Here is a 20,827-nt window from a genome sequence, read left to right on the forward strand (position 1 = left end):
CCCGCCGGGGACAGCCAGCCTGAGTAAAAACCATTGATCGCCGCCCTCTGAGCGCAGCCTGTGAGACAATTTCCATCTCGCAGACCACCCATCCAGTCTATATCTTGCCAATTTGTCCAGGAGAAGGCTGTGGGAAACGGTGTTGAACGCTTTGCTGAAGTCCAGGTAAGCAACATCCACTGCTCTCCCCCTGTTGACAGAAGATGTTATTTTGTTGTAGAAGGTGATCAGGTTAGTCTGGCATGATTTGCCTTTGGTAAATCTGTGCTGGGTTTTCCCAATCACCCACTTCATTTGGTTTGTAATAGTTTCTAGGACTCGTTCTGCCACTTTCCCAGGGACTGAAGTAAGGCTAATGGGCCTGTAGTTTCCTGGGTCCTCTTTTGGGCCATTCTTGTAGATGGGTATGAGATTTGCCCTCTTCCCAGTCATCAGGGATGCCCACTGATCGCCACAGCTTTTCAAAGATTCTAGACAATGGCCTTGCAACAATGTCAGCCACTTCTGTTAACACCCTGCGGTGGATTCCCTCTGGGCCCATGGATTTATGTGGGTTGAGCCCTTGCAGAGGGCCACTACTGGTGGGTCAATCCATGCGTTGTTGTAGCTGCTTGATCCTGTGATCTGGGGTCCAGCTACGCCAGTAGAGGCAGTGGCAAAGAGGGTATTGAGAACCTCTGCCTTGCCAGCATTATTTGTAACTAGTTTCCCTGCCCTGTTTAGTAATCGGCCTGTGTCTTCCCTGTGCTCCTGCTTACTGCTCACGTATCTGAAGAACCCTTTCTTCTTCCTGACATCTCTGGCCAATTTCAGTTCTAGTGGAGCCTTAACCTTCTTGTCTGCATCTCTGTGTGCCCTAGCAAGGTTCTCATAGTCTTTAATGGGTATTTGGCCGCCTTTCCATAGGTCATATGCTTCTTTTTTGATTTTAAGTACATCCAAAAGCTCATTGTTAAGCCCCAGTGGTCTCTTGTTCTGCCTTCTTCCTTTCCCTTTGTAGGTGATGGACTGTTCTTGTGCTTCCAGGAGGCTGTTCTTTAAAAACTCCCAGCACTCACGAGCTCCTTTGCCCTCCGTGAATGCTTCCCATGGAATCCCTCACATCTGGGCTCTGAGCATATTGAAGCTGGCTCTTCTGAAATCCAGGGCCTTTGTCCTACTACTTCAGTGTGCTCAGCAGGATCTTAAACTTCACAATGTTGTGATCACTGTATCCAAGGCTATCATTGGTAGTTATGTTGTCAAGTAAGTCTTTTCGGTTTGTGAGCAGTAAATCTAGCAGTGTGCTGTTCCTAGTCAGCATGTCCAGCACCTGTAGCAGGAAGCAGTCCCTCATGCATTCCAGGAATCTCATGGACAACTTGTGCACCGCAGTGTTGTTCTCCCAACAAATGTCTGGGTAATCAAAGTCACCCATGAGGACCAGGTTCTGTTGGCCCAAAACTTCCTTGAGCAGCCAAAGCAAGGTTTCATCAGCCTCGTCATTCTGGTTGGAAGGTCAGTAATAGATACCTAACATAAGATCCTCCTTGGTGATGAACCATCTAATCTTGATCCAAAGGCATTCGATAGAACTTTTGTGGTCTCCATAGCTTATCTCCATACACTCAAATTTCTATTTTTTTTTTTTACGAAGTGCAACTCCACCTCCTCTTCCTCCCTTCCTATCTTTCCAAAAGAGTTTGTAGCCATCCATCATTGTCTTCCAGTCATGTGAGTCTTCCCACCAAGTTTCTGCGATTCCTATCACATCATAACTCTCAGACTGGGCATGGAGTTCCAGTTCCTCCTCTTTGCTGCCCACACTATGCGTTGGTATACATGCACTTGAGGTGGTTGGACTTACGGTTCTTGCCTTTGTAAAGGGTTGGGGAGCATTCTCCACTACTCTAGTAGGTATGCTCATCCACCCTGTTGCTTATGAATATGTAGGTGTCACAGCTTTGGATCCTACCCCTGAAGTTTGTTAGTTTAAAGCACAATTTACTAAGTCAGCCAATCTGCTAGCAAGGTTAGGCTGCATGCAATTACTCATTTGCCCATTTCCCATAACATTTCAGGATTTGTGAGTCCCTCTTAACAGACGATTCAAGTCAACACTGTATTAGCAACAAGCCCAATTAACCCAAGTACTACAGGAATAGGCTGATTTAATGGGCTACTTGAGGTCACAGTTAACTAAGTCAATTCTACATCTAATTGGCCACGGGTACTTGCTACTGTCTTGTTTCAGTGGAAGCAGGATAGACAACAACTCCCCTAAGTGTGCTGCACTATTAAATTAGTAGCTATTAAGCGGGTACTGTATATACTCAAGCATTGCTGGCTAAAAATAAGAAAAAAAAATCAGTAATACAGCCTACAGAGAAACAGCATGGGGATCAGACACAAACATGTGACAAACATGTTTCATCTCAACACATGAAAAATTTTTTCAGGACGAACAATCAGTCACTGGAACAACCTCTGCAGGGATGTGGTAGCGTCCCTGTTGCTGGAGGTTTTCAAGATGCGATGGGACAGAGTGCTAGATAACGTCATCTAGGCTCCCTTCCCACAAAAGGTTGGACCAGATGATCTCTCCAGGTCCCTTCCAACCTGGGCTGTTTTATGATTCTATGATATTCTGGATCTCTTAAGACAAAAATCAGGAAACTCTAGAGATAAAAATAAAGAATGCAGTGAACTTTATCTAAAAAGGAAACAACCATGCCTGTGTGAAACATTTATTAGAAACCTAATGAACAGACTTTCCTTGTTGACCCTTCCTCCCTAGTACAATTCTTGCCACAAAAGTCACAGACATTTATTTATGAAAATAGAGGGAAAATATTACTAGGATAATATCAGAATTGGTTAATTAGTGCTTTAGGAAAAAAAACCTTTGGAAAAAAGCCAAGCTTAATATACCTCCCTCCTATATTTACACTGAGGTTTTCAAAACAGCCTAAAAGGGTTAGATGCACAAAACTTCACTCAATTGGAACCGGAGTTGGGTGCCTACTGCCTTTATGTCTGTGGAATGTGAGCTATGGATACCAATAGAATTTTTAAAAGACAGGTGATAGGAAGGCAACCAAAGATGTAGACCTGAGCTTATCTTTCAGCAGTCAGATAAACTGCTCACTAGGAATCAAAACAGCAAAGAAAAGATACGTTTTTAATCAGAATGCCAGCCACTACAACTGGACAACCCTTCAGAACAGAAAGGGGAGCCGTTAATGTACTTCATATTGAGCTCTACTTCACTGGCTTGTATTTTAGTCACTTACTGAGCCTCAGTCAAAGGAATTACAGGGGAAAAAGCCCATCAGAAACAGTCTGACAACTTACTAAGTAGACATCCAAAACTGAAGCATTATCATTTTCCATTTCCAGTGTGCTCTGTTCTGAAGTCAAATAGATGGCACTGTCTTCTAAAGTGAATGTTGAACTCGAAGGCAACCCTTTACTGCAAAGAGAAGGGAGACAACAGTCAACCAAAATTACAAGTTACAGAGAGCTCAGTGATAGCTGAAAATTTTAAAATATGTTTCTCTCTTAAATGTTAAAGCTTCAAATACTTGAAAAGAGGGAATGTAAATAGACAAATATAGATGTGTTGACAATGGGTAGATAATTGGCGGCTCATATTTGACTAACGTATACAAACCACAGTTTCTATTTTTAATGTACACAAACCACCATTTCTATTTTTGCATTAACCAAAATTTTATCAGGAAGTAACACTGTTCCTGAACTCTAATATTTATTTAAAGAATGAAACTATGTCACAATAAATGTGGGATAATTTCACTAATTTCAAAAGAAGTCACTTCTACATTACACGTGGTATAAATTTTGGCAGCATTTCTTAATTTAAAATAGGGAAAAATGATTCAGTAATTAGGCACAGTAGCATTGGACTCTCTCATGCAGGTACGGGATCACTTGCAGCCAACAGTTCAGAAGGGAAAGTGGGAGAAGAACAAGAGTGTACTGTAATTAGTACAGCTCTGCAAGGAAGTGGTATTTACATAGCAGGTGCACTGCATTATTTCATTCATAGATATGATTTTTTGTTCTCTCCTATCCAGAAAGAATATGAAACTGCAAAAGCATCCACACAGGAATCTTGTTTTGTTTTGTAAACACACTCGGAACCACAAAGCTGAAACTCTCAAAGGTATGTTAATGGACTTAGGTGCCCATTATCCCCTGTCCTCACTAACTGCCAGAAACTAAGAGACTCCAGGCTGCCTTGAAAACTCAACTGTCAGTTTTGCAGAGACATATTTTAAAAGTTATCGATTTACACACAAGGTGAAAAGCAAACAATTCTGCATTATAACTGGGTATGAAAACATGGTTACAGCCATCAGTCCAGAAATGACTAAGTTCCCCCTCCCTTTGCAGTACTTTGTAGTTTAAGTGTGTTTCAGATGGGGTATAATTTCAGGAAGGGGAAAGCTAGCATGCAAAATAGAAAACAAATTCAGATGCTCAACAAAATAATGGATCGTCAGTCAACCTCATGTCGTATTAGTAGTAAGTGCACAGCATGACATTCGCCACATTACATTGTTCCTTTTTTTATATAGCATATTAGGCATCTTTTCAATAGCAAGACTATTTCTTTTGTCCCGAGGGTGACCCCGCTCCCACTGACTGCGTTTTTGTCACACCCGTTACTTGTATTCTATTGAGCAACATTTCAGTCACATCAGTTTTGTGCCAATGCTTCATTTTACTGAAGGGGGGAGGGCAGACAGGAGGGGAAAAAACGGGCTATTGCCAAATGTTAGACTATGTTTTATCATGTCCCACAAAATAAGCTCTGGCATGAAAGATACTACTCTTGGCAAAAGGCGAGGTGGGTGGAGAGAGTCACTTTGCTTGCAGAACTTTGATCTCCGCTGTTGCACAGTTCAGGCCTCTGCCCATATATGAAAACCACGTGACACGAGATGAATGTGCAGTGAGCAGCTACTACTGCTGTAAAAATATGCAAACCCCGTGGTCAACCCTTCCTTCTGGAAAATAGCGCTCTGCATTACTACCTGTAAAGCAAGTTGGGCAGGCTGTGGTGACTACCTGGCTTTCATTCCTGCATCAGGTTTAAATGCAAAAAAAATTGAAATAGTTAGTCCTTTCATATACATATCAGGCCACATCACTGCCACCTTTACTGCTGTTATTTTTAACTTCTTTCACTTCCAGAAAACCTCTGGAACAGGTACTGAAGATGAGGTGAGGATTCTGCAATTCACACCAGCAGCATTTTATTTTATACCCTTAACATATCAGAAGACTAAGACCTAGTCCTCCTATTACTTCAGTTTAATTCACTGGCTTACTATGATACTAACTTTTCTTCCTCTCTTCTTTACTTTTCCATTAGAAGGCACTGCGCTTCTTTGGCTCTTAGTTTGTTAAATTATGATCTATGCTGTGGGTAGCAAACAATAGCAATGTGAGTTCAGCACTCGGTCTTGGGATTGTTAAACTACTGGTTTTACCTATAACATAAAGATAATGCCATCTCCCCTTTGGAGTGTGCCTCTTTTTTTTTTTTCTCCTACCTGTTAGAGAAACACACTGTACAGTCAGGCAGAAAATGAGGGTTGAAACAAAACCAGCATATTAAGAGAAGTCAAAGAGAAGCTCCTATAAATGTAACAATTTGGTTATTTAGTAGTGAACTTCCTAAAAAAGAGATTTAATATATAGAAACAAATAATATATAAAATATATATATTAACATACAGAAAGAAAAGGGAGAAAAGGGGCAGAAGAGAGTACAAAGATATAGTAATCTTACATACAGAAAACCAGCAGTGACTAAAGCCCCTTGAACAAAATCAGGCATGAAAGAAGAGAACGAAACAACACAGATGCCAGTCCACCCTTTTTCTTACAATCAAAGATCCACAACTTATTTGCAGATAGCAATCTCCCTGCTGCTGTGACTTTCACACTGAATAATTAGAGATAAACTCTGCAAGTAAGGAAGACTCATCTCCTGCATGAAGAATTGTTTATTAAAAGGAGAAGTGTAGGAAAATTGTTGCAAGACAGAGCTTTCTTTCATATACCTTAAGTTCAATAAGAGGTTTTTCCTCTATTTAAAAGAACGTGAACTGACCACTTTGGGAAGCTAATCTGTAATGTGTATAAAGGAGAAAGTGGACATTCCAAGTCACTGCCATGTTAATTTGCACCTAGAGCCCATGCTGGTGTCAGTAAGAAAGCAGCCACTTGTGCCAGGAGCTGAACTCTGCTGCAACTACCGTATAGTGCTTATGTGTAATAATGCAGTAACACCTTCTTAGTTACATGCTTATGTGTAATAATGTAGTAACACCTTCTTAGTTACAGCTGCTTAGTTAGAAATCATTTTCATGGCAGAACACAACAATCATTTTGTTTGTTGTACTTACCTTGCAATGACAGCATGAAGAACATGCATCCCAACTGGCTAAGTGACTATGAACTACATGAAGATATGCAGAACAAGATTTCCAATTTTCCTATGAAAAGGGGGAAAAGCAAGAAGCTTTTTTTTTTTTTTTAAGGTCTCATCCTTAGTGTTAATGTGGATCCTATTTTAAGAAGCACTAATATTTTGTCCTTATGCTGAAGTGAGGACAAAACCCATACTTTGACCTTCTAAACAAGCACACTTCAACACATTTAATCAAAACACAAGTCTTTTTTCATTTTCCGAAGTCCTTCTAAAATGCTGTCTTGGACATGAGATGCAAAAAAATCCTCACTCAAATTAGCTCAAAAAGTTAAAGACAGTTAGGGATTGCTACTTGCAAATGTGAAAAATGGGGTGTTGGGCACAACATCTTCAGTAGGAACAATTAAATTAGACTGATTTTCTGCAGATTGGTAGAACAGAGTAACTTACACATTTTAATCTGAGGATGATATATGTAAGATCCTATTAAGCTTCTAAGGAATAAAGGAAAAAATTACACTTTGTCAGGGAACTAGCATAACCAGGCAGGGTTATCTAAAATAATAAATAAAATAGTAATAATAATAAAAAAAATCAAAAGACTAGTGTCCTTCAAACTTTCCTGAATTTTAATTACTCTTTCTGTCCTTCATATTTTATTTATACTAAACTGAAGTGACAGTTTTAGAAATAAGAGACTTCTGTTTTCTTCACAGAAAAACAAATATGCCTCATCGTAATGTGTCTACTTGCAAGGCAGCCCGCAGGACAGGTAGAAGTCTTCGGTCTCCTTTCCAAGTCATTGCACAGCCTTTGAAGAACGGCAGAAACAGTGCCAGGTAGTAACAACTGACTGAAGCAGAAGTTTGAGCTGTATTTTGGTTTTGTTTGTTTGTTTGTTTTTTTTCTCCTGCAGTGTGAATAACAGCTCTTATAGGAATATAATTATCAGCTTCTTTCAGACAGTGCCAAAATGCAACAGCCATAAATTAGAATGAGCCACTGTGTCTCCCCCGTTGTGAAGAGTTGTAATAAAAATAGGCTTTGATGTCTATCTTTGGATGTCAAATATGCTTTCCTGTAGCATATCCCACAGAATATTTATCCCCTAAATAAGAGCACATTTGCAATGTCCAATGTGTTTGAAAACTCTTATGTAAGCTTTGGAAAAAATTATCAGCTCATTGGATCGTGAGTTCTGATCTTTAAAATCTCTGCATATAGAAGTCAGAAAAATGTCTTGTAGGATAAATGAGCAGTAAAACTGTTGTTCTAAGGAACAACTCAGTACCAACTATTGCAGAAAATCTATCCTGCATACATATAAATGTGAACAGGGACAACAGGTATTTATGGACCTGTTGAACTAAATGCATTAATTAGTCTAGTGTTTACAATGTAGAAATATTGTATCACCTCTAAAACCCAACCTTCCATCTCATTTTTATAAATTACATGTGTCTGGGAAAAAAAAAAAGTAGGTCAAACATAGTAAAACTCTATTGTAATATTTCACTAACACTGTTGACAAACATCAAAACTACAGACCTGAGAAGACAATAGATATGACTGATCTTCTAAATGCTGCTTCAAGTGAAAAAGTCTGACAGTGAGTCTGTGCTACTACACTCACTCTAATGGCAAACCATGACATGCGAATCAGTAAACATCACAGTAAGCACATAAATTTCACGACGGTCAAACCTACACACCTGTGTAGGTGCCAATTAAAATCATGAAACCTGTCATTTTTGTACCTGACATACGTATTGTAGTTGAAAAGAGATAGTGTAATCAATCAGAATTTAGGAACTCCGTCTAGATTACAAAATACTCAATAGTAAGAGCCAAGTCCACTGAGACATACACATCAATGTGTATCAGCCCTTAGAGGAATCTACACGTGAAGTCTACTCTGAGAAGCTCCTCTGGATCCTCCTCATCAGAAAAAATTAAGGTAATGAAATTAAGACTTTCAAGGATGAGTACGGAATATGAAAAGCAGCATACAGAGGGACAAATTCAGTCAAGGAAACATTTGCTTATGTATTAAATAACTACTATTACCACTGGAGTTTCACATGCACATCTGTGTATTTAACTGAACGATAATTTTAAATTTCTAGTTAAAAAAATACAGGTTTTCTTTCTACTTTTCAACAACCAAGTTGTTTCCAGAAACATTGGCTAAGTAATTTATAAAACTTCTTTTTTCTGTGAAGGAAAACACTTATGATCTTTTTAGGGCTCTACTAAAACAAATTACAACAAAAAGTGCTGCAAACAGAGCATCAACAGCTGAATGGGATTAGATCCAATTAATTTCATAAGCACAGACAGAGGCATTCCTACTTCAGTACATATGCAGAGATCTTCACAAGAAAGCTCACAGCAACAGAAGGGGCTGCTTCTAAAATGTACCAAAAAGAAAAAAAAACACCACCAAACTGTTCAGACTGCAATGTCCAATTATGTCATTCTGTTCATCCAGCATAAGGAGACAAAGGATCCCATCAAATTAGGAAACATGAAAATGATAACTCACTCTTCAAAGTGATGTTGATGAAGTTTATGATAATTCTGCAGACTGGCTTATGATATGGTAGTATGTCTCAAGAGAAGATAGTACAGAGAACCAAAGTATGAAGCAGCATTGTGTATTTCATGATACTGCAATTCGGTGCAAATTATGGGAAGGCTCCCTGCTTTCAGTTATATAGTGCTGCTTTTACACTTACAGGAGTGAGATTAAAAAAAAATTCCATAAAAAAAGTCATATATATGTTTGCTGGTGAAGAAGACATTCTTGAGCTAATATTCCTTCCATAGGGCTACCAATGTCTGTTCCCTAACAATTGCTAATCCTAATTACCTGATGGTAAGGTCAGGTAATGTCACACGTACCAGCAGAATCTCAGATCTGCATTGGCCTGCTGCAAACAGAACATCAATTTTTCAGGAGGTTTTTATTTTTCTGGATGGGTGGAGCCACCTTGTGAACATTTTACAAAAGAAGGGTCCCTCAGCCATGAAAGTGAAATAAACCTTGGAACAGAGCAGTCTTTTTACTCTGCCTTGAGGCTGCCTACCTATATAGCACTAGAATTGAGGAAAGACTCAGAAGCAGGGGGTGAACATCTCTTGTTATTCACCAGAACTTCTATCAGAAATTTCTAGACAGTACCTTTGAGCAAAAAATATTTTTTTTTTTATTTACATCAAATAAAATTTTACATCAAACAGGTATGATGTAAACAGGGTACTATATTTATTTACTGCTCTCTCTTCTATTAATTATTATGTTTGCTTAATATCCTGTTGAGTTACACAGCAGTGGTACTCTCTCTAGAGATGTTGTGAGAGGATGAGCTTTTGCAACAGGAAATATAGTTATCTATGAAATCACAGAGGCTACTTTTCTGAAAAAATTATGTACCTTTTACATATCAATATATATCTATAGGCTTGGAGCAGGAGCAGGTGAAATTAAAGGGTCACTCAAGGCTAATTACAAAACACCACACTGGATCAATTGCTCAAAGCAGACTGAGGAACAGGACTCGTTCCCAGGACTAGCCCTTTAGTCTTTGTTAGGTCCTTCTTCCATTGCCAAGGACACTAACCTTTGCGTTTGGGACAGCACTGATCCGCTCCAGGGACAGAACCTCTCCTTTACAAAATACTTGCCTATCTTACAAACTTCCATTAAGGAAATACTCCTGCTAGGTCTTTTATAAAAATTATCTTTGTTACTGCTTTCTTGCCACCCTTCACAACTAAATTATTGAAAATTATTCAGAATCTCCAATAAGGGCAAATATACTATGGCAAAATATGAAGTCTCTAGTTTTGCCACAGTTACTAATAATTTCTATTTAGACTTTCTAGCCTTTATTTTACACACAAGCCTCAGAGTATCAGTGGGCAAGCAAATAGTTTACATCTGAGAATCCGTCAGCTCTCCTCGCTTTGCTGGAGTTAATGTCTGTTCTGAATTCTTACTTGCTATATGGTATTTAATATTGAATCTAAATACCTACACGAAGAAAATACTTAATATAGTCTAGTTTCACACACTTAAATAATACCTCAGAGCAGCATTATAACCACACAGACTACTTTAAATAAGATTTGTAACAAAGCAACATTAATTTTTTCCAGACTCATACATTATTAAGCATTCTCTAACATCTCAATGACTGAAAGATTAAGTGTAAATGGCTCAGAAAACTTCAAATGAAGAAAGAACTGTATTTCTTTTTCAGGAAATCTAGATGCCTCACTGATCCCTTGGCATTGATACTAACCACTCGGTACTTGATGCTAAGGACTGATAATCCTTAACCATTTACACTGAATTCCAGGATTACTCAGTATTCCTCTAGCTATGAAACTAACTCACATTACAACCTAGACTTCAGTGAAAAGCTAGTAGGAAAAGCAAATTTCAGCTTAATCTTTCTTAAGACTATGAACTCCACAAGATAGACATCATCATACTAAGTATATGTATGAGGCTTAAACCACTGAAATTTAGACATGCCTTAGTAAGTTAACGAAACTGATGCATCATCCAGATTTGCTTTACACTTCACATTTGAAGCCAGAGACTGAAATTTTATATTTTGATATGTGTCCAGGACAAGCAGTTACATGCCAAGGAAGATTCTCTCTTCTATTTCTACAAACACTTCATAAACTGGCTACAACAAACCCAAATATTAACTTCCAACACCACTGGACAGGGGGGGAATTCTGTTCACTTAGATGGCATTGTTTTCTTCTAATGCAAGCATATATCATCAAGAAAATAACAAGCTGTAATATTAAATGAAATATGTATTAGTCTTTTGTCCAACAATGCTTTTCTGATGCTTCTTCAGGACTGCAGGTAGCAATTATGCTCTTTAAACCAGTATTCTTCAATCTGCTTTTCTGCTAAGTTTCTTGCTCTGTTAACCTTGTCACAGTATTGTTGTTCCAACAGAGCGTAATGGATAACCAAACAAACACAAGTTGTTTATTTGATTAAGTACCCCTGAACGCTTTTAGACATTATGCATTAGTATTTAGACACGTTATTAACTACTACAGTTGTAATCCTATAATAGGAAGAAAAAAAAATGACAGTACACCTTAAAGCATACAAAGCTCTTCAGATACAACAAAATATAGCTTCTACCAGCACATTAATGAGATTTACAAATGACAGCCTTTTTTCCAATTAAATAACTGAGCTGAAACTGATAGTACATGGAAATTCTGCATAAAAGAGTAAAAAAAAAATCTTGTAATTAATCTCTTAACAGCAACACACATGCTGTCAGCAGTTGGTAACTAAAAGGTCAAATTTCTGCAACAGCATCATCGTGGCTGCATTGATCAGCAGTTTTATTGCAGACTTCTGGGAGGGCAAAGACAAATTGGAGGGTGGGGGCACAGGAGAGAACAAGAGAAATTCTTATATACACAGTGTATCAGAAAGAACACTTCAGTGAACAGAGGTTTTGTACAACTTCAACAGTGAACTGAGTTCTCATCCTTAATTTTTGGATTGAAAAAGAAAGAAAAGCCAAGCAAAAAACCCCATTTTTACAGTTACTTTCTTCCATTCAGTAGTGATCGGGCACAACGAGTGTGCTCAACTGTGCTGTTGCCCTCCTAGTGCTAAAGCAGTCTATTTTATCTTGGTTCTTAATTAAAAAACAAAAAAAGAAGCAAAAGTAATTCCATCACAGGAGAACTAGGAAAGCCTTGTTTTTCTTTAAGCCACAATTACATGTTGCTTCAATCACAGTCAAATTTTCTTTCTTTCCCATGGGGATTCCCCCGATGTCTCAGTGCATCTGTTCCTAGCATTAGAGCATTCAAGTCTTTCTCCTCCACCTAGCTGCTTATTTTCATGAAGCTTGCATGAATTTAATCCTCTTTGAATCACATTCAGGCAAATTTGTCTAAGCTTCAGAAGCTAAGGGTGGTGGGTGGACAGACAGAACATTTAAACTTCCCACACAAAAGTTTGTTTACATAGAAAACGAGTCTGGCGAAAGGTGTGATTAAGTATTCCTTACTACACGAAAACTAATACCTACAAATCCCTTCCACTGAAAAAACTGCAGAAGATTTTACTTTTATTTTCTAAGCTGCCTTTGAAAAGGTTGTTTGATAGAATGTCAAGTCATGGGACATTTCAGTTCAAAGTTTGGATGTTTCAGGAAGTTTTGACTGTGTAAGAGAAAAAAATCCACAACCCCTCAAAGCCTTCCAAAATTTCAAGTGGTCTGCACCAAAAAACAGCAATGCAAAGGTAGGGCAAACAAACAATTGAAAAATACACAGAAAAGCAGAAAGAAGAGGAAAGAGAAGGCAGAAGTCCATACTACATACACATCTTACAGAAAGGAGGTACAGAATACATAAAGAGAAACAAGAATTAGATTTCATATAGATTATTTTCCTAAGATCAAACATATCAGAAGAATTCAGCAATCCTCCTTATATAACCCACAGTATCTTGGCATTGCTCTAGAGACAGAGAGGTGAAGTACCCCTTTATGCATCATGGGATTTTGTTTGGGTTTGTGCCTGGAAGCCATGAGACCTGCTGAAAGGTACACTGGAAAGAGACCTTCTGTTGTATCTTGAAACTCCTGTTTAAAACATTTCCAGAAGCACCTGTAAAGGCATTAACCTCCTTCAGTGCTTTGCAATTGTAAAAGCAATGTCAACTGAGACAACAGTCATACTGCTCAGAACATTCAGATTTGTCATCTTTAATTTAATTCATCAGCACTTATTAGGAAAACTTTACCTGAAGGGGGAAAAAAAATCTGTTATCACTTCTGCTTTAAGAATAATCCCTGATATGATATGTAAGTATTACAATTCCTAAGAGAAAGCAAATAAACCTTTTCAAAGAAGTGTATTTGGACTGAAAATTGAACATATATTCTAGTGGAAAACAGACTTTTTAGGTACTAAAATATCTCTGCACCAAATATAAACCTACTTGAGGAGGAGTGGAAAATCTTTGAAAATTTTAATAGAAGCAATAAATTGTCAATTCTGTTCTCTTACTAAACGAATACTTGACAGTACTTATGACAGAACCACTTGACTGAGAAACAGCTTCATAGAACAGAAACCAGCTGTCTTCTAACAAGAAAGGCTATATTTGCTGAATAACTTATGTCATGTTTGTCCATTTTTTCCTTTTTACTTTCCTTTTTTAGATAAAGTTCCTTTTGTGCTGAAAAATACAGCCATTTTCCTCTCCTCACTATTCCTTCATTCACTACTTTTGCCAGTTCCTCTTCACACTGCCTGGGTAACACCTTGAGTTTCCTCTAACTCTTCAAGGACTGAGGAATAACTTGGTGAAAAATAATCAGCTAGCAGTCTGGAAAAACACTCCTAATAAGCTGTATGTTTATGACTGCTCCTCAGTTTCTCTTTTTTGCTTTAATCACAAGTCCCTAAATGCTGCTCTGCATTATCTACCAATTAGTTATGCTAGTTCTAATCTATACCGAGCCAGGCCTACATAAACCCTCCTCACATGATACAGCCTCAGGAGTTGGCTCGGCTCAGCAAGTCACCTCTGTCTGTTTAACCACACTGGCAGCAGTTCCTTGCTTCCTACCGTGAGTGCTGAGCACCCTGAAAGAGAGATGGTGCTGAGCTCCTTTCTCACAGAAAATGCGGTTTCCTTCTCCTTGGAGAACGATTACATTCATGGTTGATAGAAACAGAGGGTAATTCCGAAAAAACAAAGTTAAAAATAGAGCATGTGCTTCAAGGTATCCGTAAGTATTACCGCTCTCTTTTTAACGAGGCAAATAACGGCATCTGTCTTCTCACTGGTGTAAGCACATACTGCTCGTTAGCATTAATATGAGTCAAGGAGCTGTACAGATACCATATTATTACTATGCATGCAGGATTATCTCCCTTTATTACCCTAAACCAGAGATTTCTGACTGGTTACAAGGAAATTCGCGTACTCTCTACTTTGTGCCAGGACGCTTTGAAGGAGGAGGAAAAAGCCTGATGAAGAAGATGCCAAACTGTAATTCTATTAAATAACCTGAAGCAGAATGTCATAGTAAATTACATATTTAAAGACTGAAAGCAGGCTCACATTTGTAAACAAATCATTCATTCAGGCTTCGTTTCAAAGACTGCACCAGACTTTCTGTTTATCAGAGACAAATGGCAAAGTGACAAGTCCTGCATCACAATATTTTGTAATACTCAAAAGCAGAACTCTGTCGAGAAAAATCTAAGACATCTGCAACTCAATGTATCATTGTAGCATGGGGTTTTTGGTGTTTTTATTTCCCTGAGAGCTTTTCTTATGGGAGGACTGAAGTTCCTCCATAAAAAAATAAGTAAAACTTGAGCTGGATATATTATTTAGTGCCATGAAGAAAGAAGGATCTCCCTGCACTGATGCAGAAAGAAGAGGTGGATACAAAACTGCAAGTGCCCAGAATCATCTTGTGGAAATTAGTTTAATACTGAGCATGCTTAGCAGCTTTCTTAAATCCTAAAAGGAAGCTGCTAGCTATTACAGAGAAGCTAATCCTCGTGAATTGTACATACTGAGATTGTGACATGAACCAGTACTTGGTCAGGAGAAAAAATGGCCACCAAGCCCTAGCTGAAGAGGATACATCTAGATTAGCAAGGATGTTAGCTGGTCAGCCCCTGTGGCAAATCTCCTGGCTACAGGGCAAGGTCTTTTGTTTCGACACGAGGCATGGAGAGAGCCACACATCTATGAATGCTGGTGCAAGGTCTGCCGTGTTAGAGACTGTGCCCTGCTGCACTGATGAATTGAAAGTATGCAAACCTGGACTGCAGACACTACAGTTCCAATCTGATTTTGTAAGATAAGGATGTGCAGGGTAATCACATAACTGACAGCATGTACTACATTTTAGGTTATTTCATTGACTGAATCACAACTGGAGAGTAAACAAGTCTAAACATACAATCAAAGTGTAGATCTGCTAAAAACTTTATTTATTTTAGAATTATTTTGGAATATCTTTACAGGAAAATATCATGGACTTACGCATAGCTTTTCTCTACAATTAATTTATGGAGAGTAAAGAGTATTTGAAATGTTTTATTTGCAGTAAATCTGAACTCCTTACCCTGACAACTCTGCAGTTCTCCTTTGCTAACTGATGCTAATACAAAGTAGTTCTGTAGTTTTATTTGATGCTTAAAGCAAATAAAAACCCACAGTACTCTATAACCTTATTTCTAGCAAAGCTAAAACTTGGTAAAAGATCATGGAATATTGAAGTCCTACAGCTAACTTTGTCACAAACTGGACAAGACTGACAGAAGTTGAATTGAAGGAGCTCTGTTTCTACTAATGTGTATTAATTAGTAATTTTATTTTCTAAAGCTTGTGTAGATGCATTTTGGGACAACTTGCGATGGTTCTGTAATTAAAACTTCATCTTTGTTACACCCCAAACCATACCTCATTCCAAATTTTTATAGCAAAACATCAGACCTATGTCTGATGCCACATCAGTGAGATTTATTTCAACTTAGTGAAAATGGAAGCTGCAAATATCACTTTGATCAAGTAACTCTGCGAGTCATTTTACTTCTTATGAAAATGCAATTGGTCAAATTTTAATAGGAGGTAAAACCCTACTGCCTCAAGATTGCTTTTAAAGTAGCTTCATCTTTTTAGACAACATGGAGTTCAAAGTAAAGAACTACAACTTGGCACGTGAGTAAGCTTATCAAATTTATACAGACACTGTGTAGTCCAGGATTCCAAATTATGCCAAACAAAATTCAAGATACCCGAGTTCAGAGCTGTTACCCTTCTTGACAAAAACAGATAAAGAAATGGCTGTTCTGCAGTACAACACATGGTAAAGAGATCTGCAAGCAGACAAGATGACACAACACAGCACACTTCAGGTGTACGAGGTACAGGCACACACAGAGACGATCTCCCAGCTAGACTTCCTGGCATAAGCATGGTATTGGACAGTCATGGCTAAAGTACATTCAAACACAACTCAAATCACATTCAAGCTAGCTCACAAGCATTGGCACAACTTTTCTTGAGACCTTCCTGTTTTTATCCTTCCTGGGTTAAAATTAGACAGGCTCTAATCACACCCATGGGTGAAGTTTCGTAGAAATTCACTTCAGAAAATGGTAATTTTAAAAGAACTTAAAGCAGACCATTCAGCACTGCACATTCAGAATAAAGATCAAGTTGAAAGTAGGTCCCTTTTCCTAGCACATCACAGTTTTCTGCAGCTGTTCTAGGCTACAGCTCAGTTACAACAAGTATTTCCTACCCCGATCTTAATGTAGTGTAGTTTATGGCACAGACTAAGACCTAAGCAAGTTTTTAATGCCCAGTTTAGTTTTGGAGCATGACAAAAAATTCACAGTGTACTGTAACATTTTTGTTGTGTTTGTGCTTTCTATTTTGTGACTGCAATCATAATACATGATAATTTCTTATACATAATAACAAACAAATACATAACAAATCCTATGGGCTTATGGCCCGCCTCCTTCCCTGGAGAGGCTCAAGACTGAGCTACAGAGACACTTGCCCTTTCTGCTTTGTCTTTTGCAGAGCCCCCTTCCATTGCACACGTCAGACTTTTAGCAAAACAGTGGGGAATCCTCTACCACAAATACAGCCTTTACCTGCTAGAATAGAGCATAGGTTGATCACGTTGATAATGCTCATCTACATTCAAGGAAGAAGAAGAAATTGTGGTTGCCAAGGAAGCCGCTTCAAACAGAGATGGAGTGCTCGGCACTAGATCTGGCCGGTGGCGTGAACCTAGTACTGCATACACAAAAATAAAGAACAACATTAACAAATTTCATTTCAAATCGAATGCAAGAATCTTCATGCAAGTGTATGGAGTCACATAGTGCTCTCAGCAGCTTCTTGAAGCTTCTTAGTATGTTTGAATTGATGAGATTGTAATATTCATGTGCCCATACCCATGCTCTTTTGTGTTACAGGGTGAATTTCAGCTGATAGCCAGTACATTTAGCAGAATACAGAGCAACCCCAAGGTCAAACATTAAACAGTGGTATGAATATTTGATGAATTCTTCTAAGTTCTGGGACTGGTCTCACACTACCAGGGCCCAGTTTTCAGATGGGATTAGGCGGCTGGTTCTCCTTTGAGCCTGGCTGCAGAAGAGCTCTGAAAGGGGCGAAGTCTGTATCTCTTCAAAAAAACTCTGGGAACAATGAACTGAGCTTCAGAACACTTCATGTGACATGTTTATTTAAAAGTCAGTGAAAAGAATAGCATTGACTCTGGCCTTAATCCGCTACCTGGGCTAGATAATTTTTTTTTTAGGAATCTTTAGGATTCTCTGAAATCCAAAAGATTGACATCACAGTATAACCTTGATTCTGACTTCCTCTTGCTCCTGAAGGCCCATTCTGCCAAATATGACTAACAACTCTCTCCATGAGAATAACCTGACTCTGAAGTTTTGAAAGATCAGCCAGACTGGAAGCTTTCTAGTTATAGGGCTTCTAGAGCTCATACTAAATTCCTTTAAAAACATTGTTTAGGCTGTTGATTTGAAAGACATTACCTTCTTCATCAAGGCTGGCGTAGCTTTGCCCTTCACCAAGAATGCCACGCTTTTCATCCTTCCACTCCTGGCTAACCACACACACTATTTCTTGTGATGTCGCCTTTAGGGCTGTGATGGAATTGCACCGTTTCTTTGAAGGTGAAGACTTTAAAGCTGCATTACCAAATGAACACAGGTGTTGAATTCTGTCATCTTATCTCCCTGCACATCTTCAACAGCATAAAGAAAAGCAAGCCATCTATAAAGCTAGAGTTTCTGAATACAGACAAAGAACACATCCAGATACAAACCCACTTACCAAATATTATATTAAAACTAGAGCCAAAGGCATTGTTATTTCATCTATGAGTGAAGTATTTTTGTCTTTTTCTGGGGTTTCTTACTGCTCATAGGACAAAAAAAATCAAGTCAGTTAGCCAAATTTGACGTCACTAAGTTACAAATCTCCTATGGACTATCAACCCATGTAATCAGAGACAGAATGATACAGAAAAAAACCAGAAGACAGGAAAACTGAAAAGACATTTGGAGTATTCTGAGAAGTTTTGATCATTTCCTTGAGCTGTGAACTACTGCTATATAGTTATGTATGTGCTACTGCAGAATTTTCACTTCAGTGACATGTGTCAAACATCTTCTTTGGGTAAACTAAACATTTCCAAAATGTTGATGGCTTGTACACTCAGGTATGAGCATCCCCTTTATAATTCTTACCAGGGCCTCCCTACTTACAATGGCATTTTGGGTGAAACTCTACGGTCTGACCATTGCCACTACTACTGAACCATGACCCCCGTTTGTAGTTCTTCTCCATAAGGATGCCAGCCAGTTCATTTAGTGTTTTTCAGTTGCCAGCTGCTGAACTCCATGCACTGGCTGCAAGGTTATTTCAAATGCACTGTAATAGTTCATACTGTGCTCTACTCTAAAATTCAAATTAAAAGCATCAAAGCCACTTGGCGAAAGACTGAAGAAGAGAATCAGATGCATAGCTCCAGGATATTGTTAAAAAATAACAGAGAGTAGATAGCTGCTGAACTAGTCTCTGCCCAAGGCTAAATCTGCTTACTATGTTTTGTTATTTATGGACTCTTGTTCTGTGCACTAGGGGAAAAGCACACATTCGGTTCAGGGCTTAAGAGTTTAAATTGAAATGTCTAACTCAAAGTTTAGAAACAATGTTCCTGAAGGCAGGAATACTCCCAATTCTTTATTTTACGAAAGAATGATAATGCATTTGAACCATTAATCCATATAAAAGTAGATTAATAGCCTTGTATGCAGAACAGATCAATAAGAGTGGGATATTAAGACAGGTTAATAGCCTGGAAAAATGAGACAGACAAATTACGATTAGAGAGAAAATAAGGCATGATGTCCTTAATTGTACACTGTAGTTTTCAAATACAGAACGGGTTGCGTCTTGTGCTGACATAAATCTAGCAGTCAGAATTAGAAAAAAAGACTCAGATGTTCAGGAAACATATACAGCTGCATGAGACATTTATTTTGTCCAACAAACAGAAGTATCAAGTTGTCTACTCCTTACTCTCTATCAGTACAGATGAGTTCCTTTAAGTATTGTCTCAGACAACAGAGCTCTCACCAGTACTCTGGCAAAATTATTCCAGGGTTTAAGAGATCTGAGTCTCAGGAGGCTCCTTCCTCCTTTCAGCTGAATTTTGCTTCATGTTTTGTCATATTACATCAGATTCTTTTATTTTTATATTAATCATGCTTTTCTGAAGGATTTAACATTTAACACCATAAGTTGTTAATTTGTGCTAGTATTTGTAGTCATCCTTCTTTCACTTAAATCTCATTTAGTTCTGTCCTTCATTTGTATTTTGTTCTACCTCTATCCACATAGACTCGTTTCTCACTCCACATAACTAATGACAGTGTTAAGAGACTAGCATAACGCTGGTCAAAAAGGTATTTACAAAACACCTTTTATCAGTTTGATACAATGCCATATTGTATCAAATACTCCTTCTGTAGTATTTCAGCCAAGTGTCCATTCCACATTTTGACATTCAACTCCAAACCAAATACAATTCCATGAGTAGGATTATCAAACTGCCACCTAGAATCCATTTTAGAGTATATGTTCCTCTATAAACTACATAGTTCTAGCCAGTCAATTTATATTTATTTGTCAAGAACTCTGCTTTATAAAAAGCCTTGGAATTCATAAAACACTGTTTCCTAGAGGCTAAGCAGAAACATCCCTTCTCTTACTGGAAAAAAAAAAATGTGCAATTTCAGCAACTCCACAGATTTAAAAAATAATTTGGCGGTAAAGCAGTAAGTTAGTGTGGATGCATACTATTTAAACCAGCTGATCTGTATGTCTTATAATAAGGTTTTATACCACTTGCCACAATTGTTGGGGAAAAAAAAAACCAAAAACCTCATTGGTCAGATAGCCAGAACAGCTTCTCCCCAAAGAGCAGCCCGGGCAACAATGAACCCCAAGCAATCATAGAATCATAGAATCATTAAGGTTGGAAAAGACCTTATGACCATCAAGTCCAACCGTAAACCTAACACTGCCAAGTCCACCACTAAACCACACCCCTAAGCACCACATCTACACGTCTTTTAAATACCTCCAGGGATGGTGACTCAACCACTTCCCTGGCCAGCCTGTTCCAATGTTTAACCACTCTTTCAGTAAAGAAATTTTTCCTCACATCCAATCTAAACCTCCCCTGGCACAACTTGAGGCCATTTCCTCTCATCCTATCACCAGTT

General features: G+C 38.3%; 1 protein-coding gene across 2 annotated transcripts in view; it reads right to left on the minus strand.

The window, feature by feature from the left end:
• Window positions 1-20,827, minus strand: part of PIP5K1B (phosphatidylinositol-4-phosphate 5-kinase, type I, beta) — an 84,031-nt gene that overhangs the window by 8,588 nt on the left and 54,616 nt on the right. Inside the window, exons 11-13 of one of the 2 annotated variants that reach the window (XM_009328076.1) lie at window positions 18,068-18,223; window positions 17,150-17,294; window positions 3,330-3,451 (exon numbers count right to left, since the gene is read on the minus strand). In XM_009328076.1, the coding sequence (XP_009326351.1) occupies window positions 3,330-3,451; window positions 17,150-17,294; window positions 18,068-18,223 (423 nt within the window). The remainder of the gene's footprint in view (window positions 1-3,329; window positions 3,452-17,149; window positions 17,295-18,067; window positions 18,224-20,827) is intronic. The other variant, XM_009328077.1, reaches the window with a different exon arrangement.

This window comes from Pygoscelis adeliae, unplaced genomic scaffold, assembly GCF_000699105.1.
Source record: "Pygoscelis adeliae isolate BGI_AS28 unplaced genomic scaffold, ASM69910v1 Scaffold45, whole genome shotgun sequence".
NCBI classification, from domain to species: domain Eukaryota; kingdom Metazoa; phylum Chordata; class Aves; order Sphenisciformes; family Spheniscidae; genus Pygoscelis; species Pygoscelis adeliae.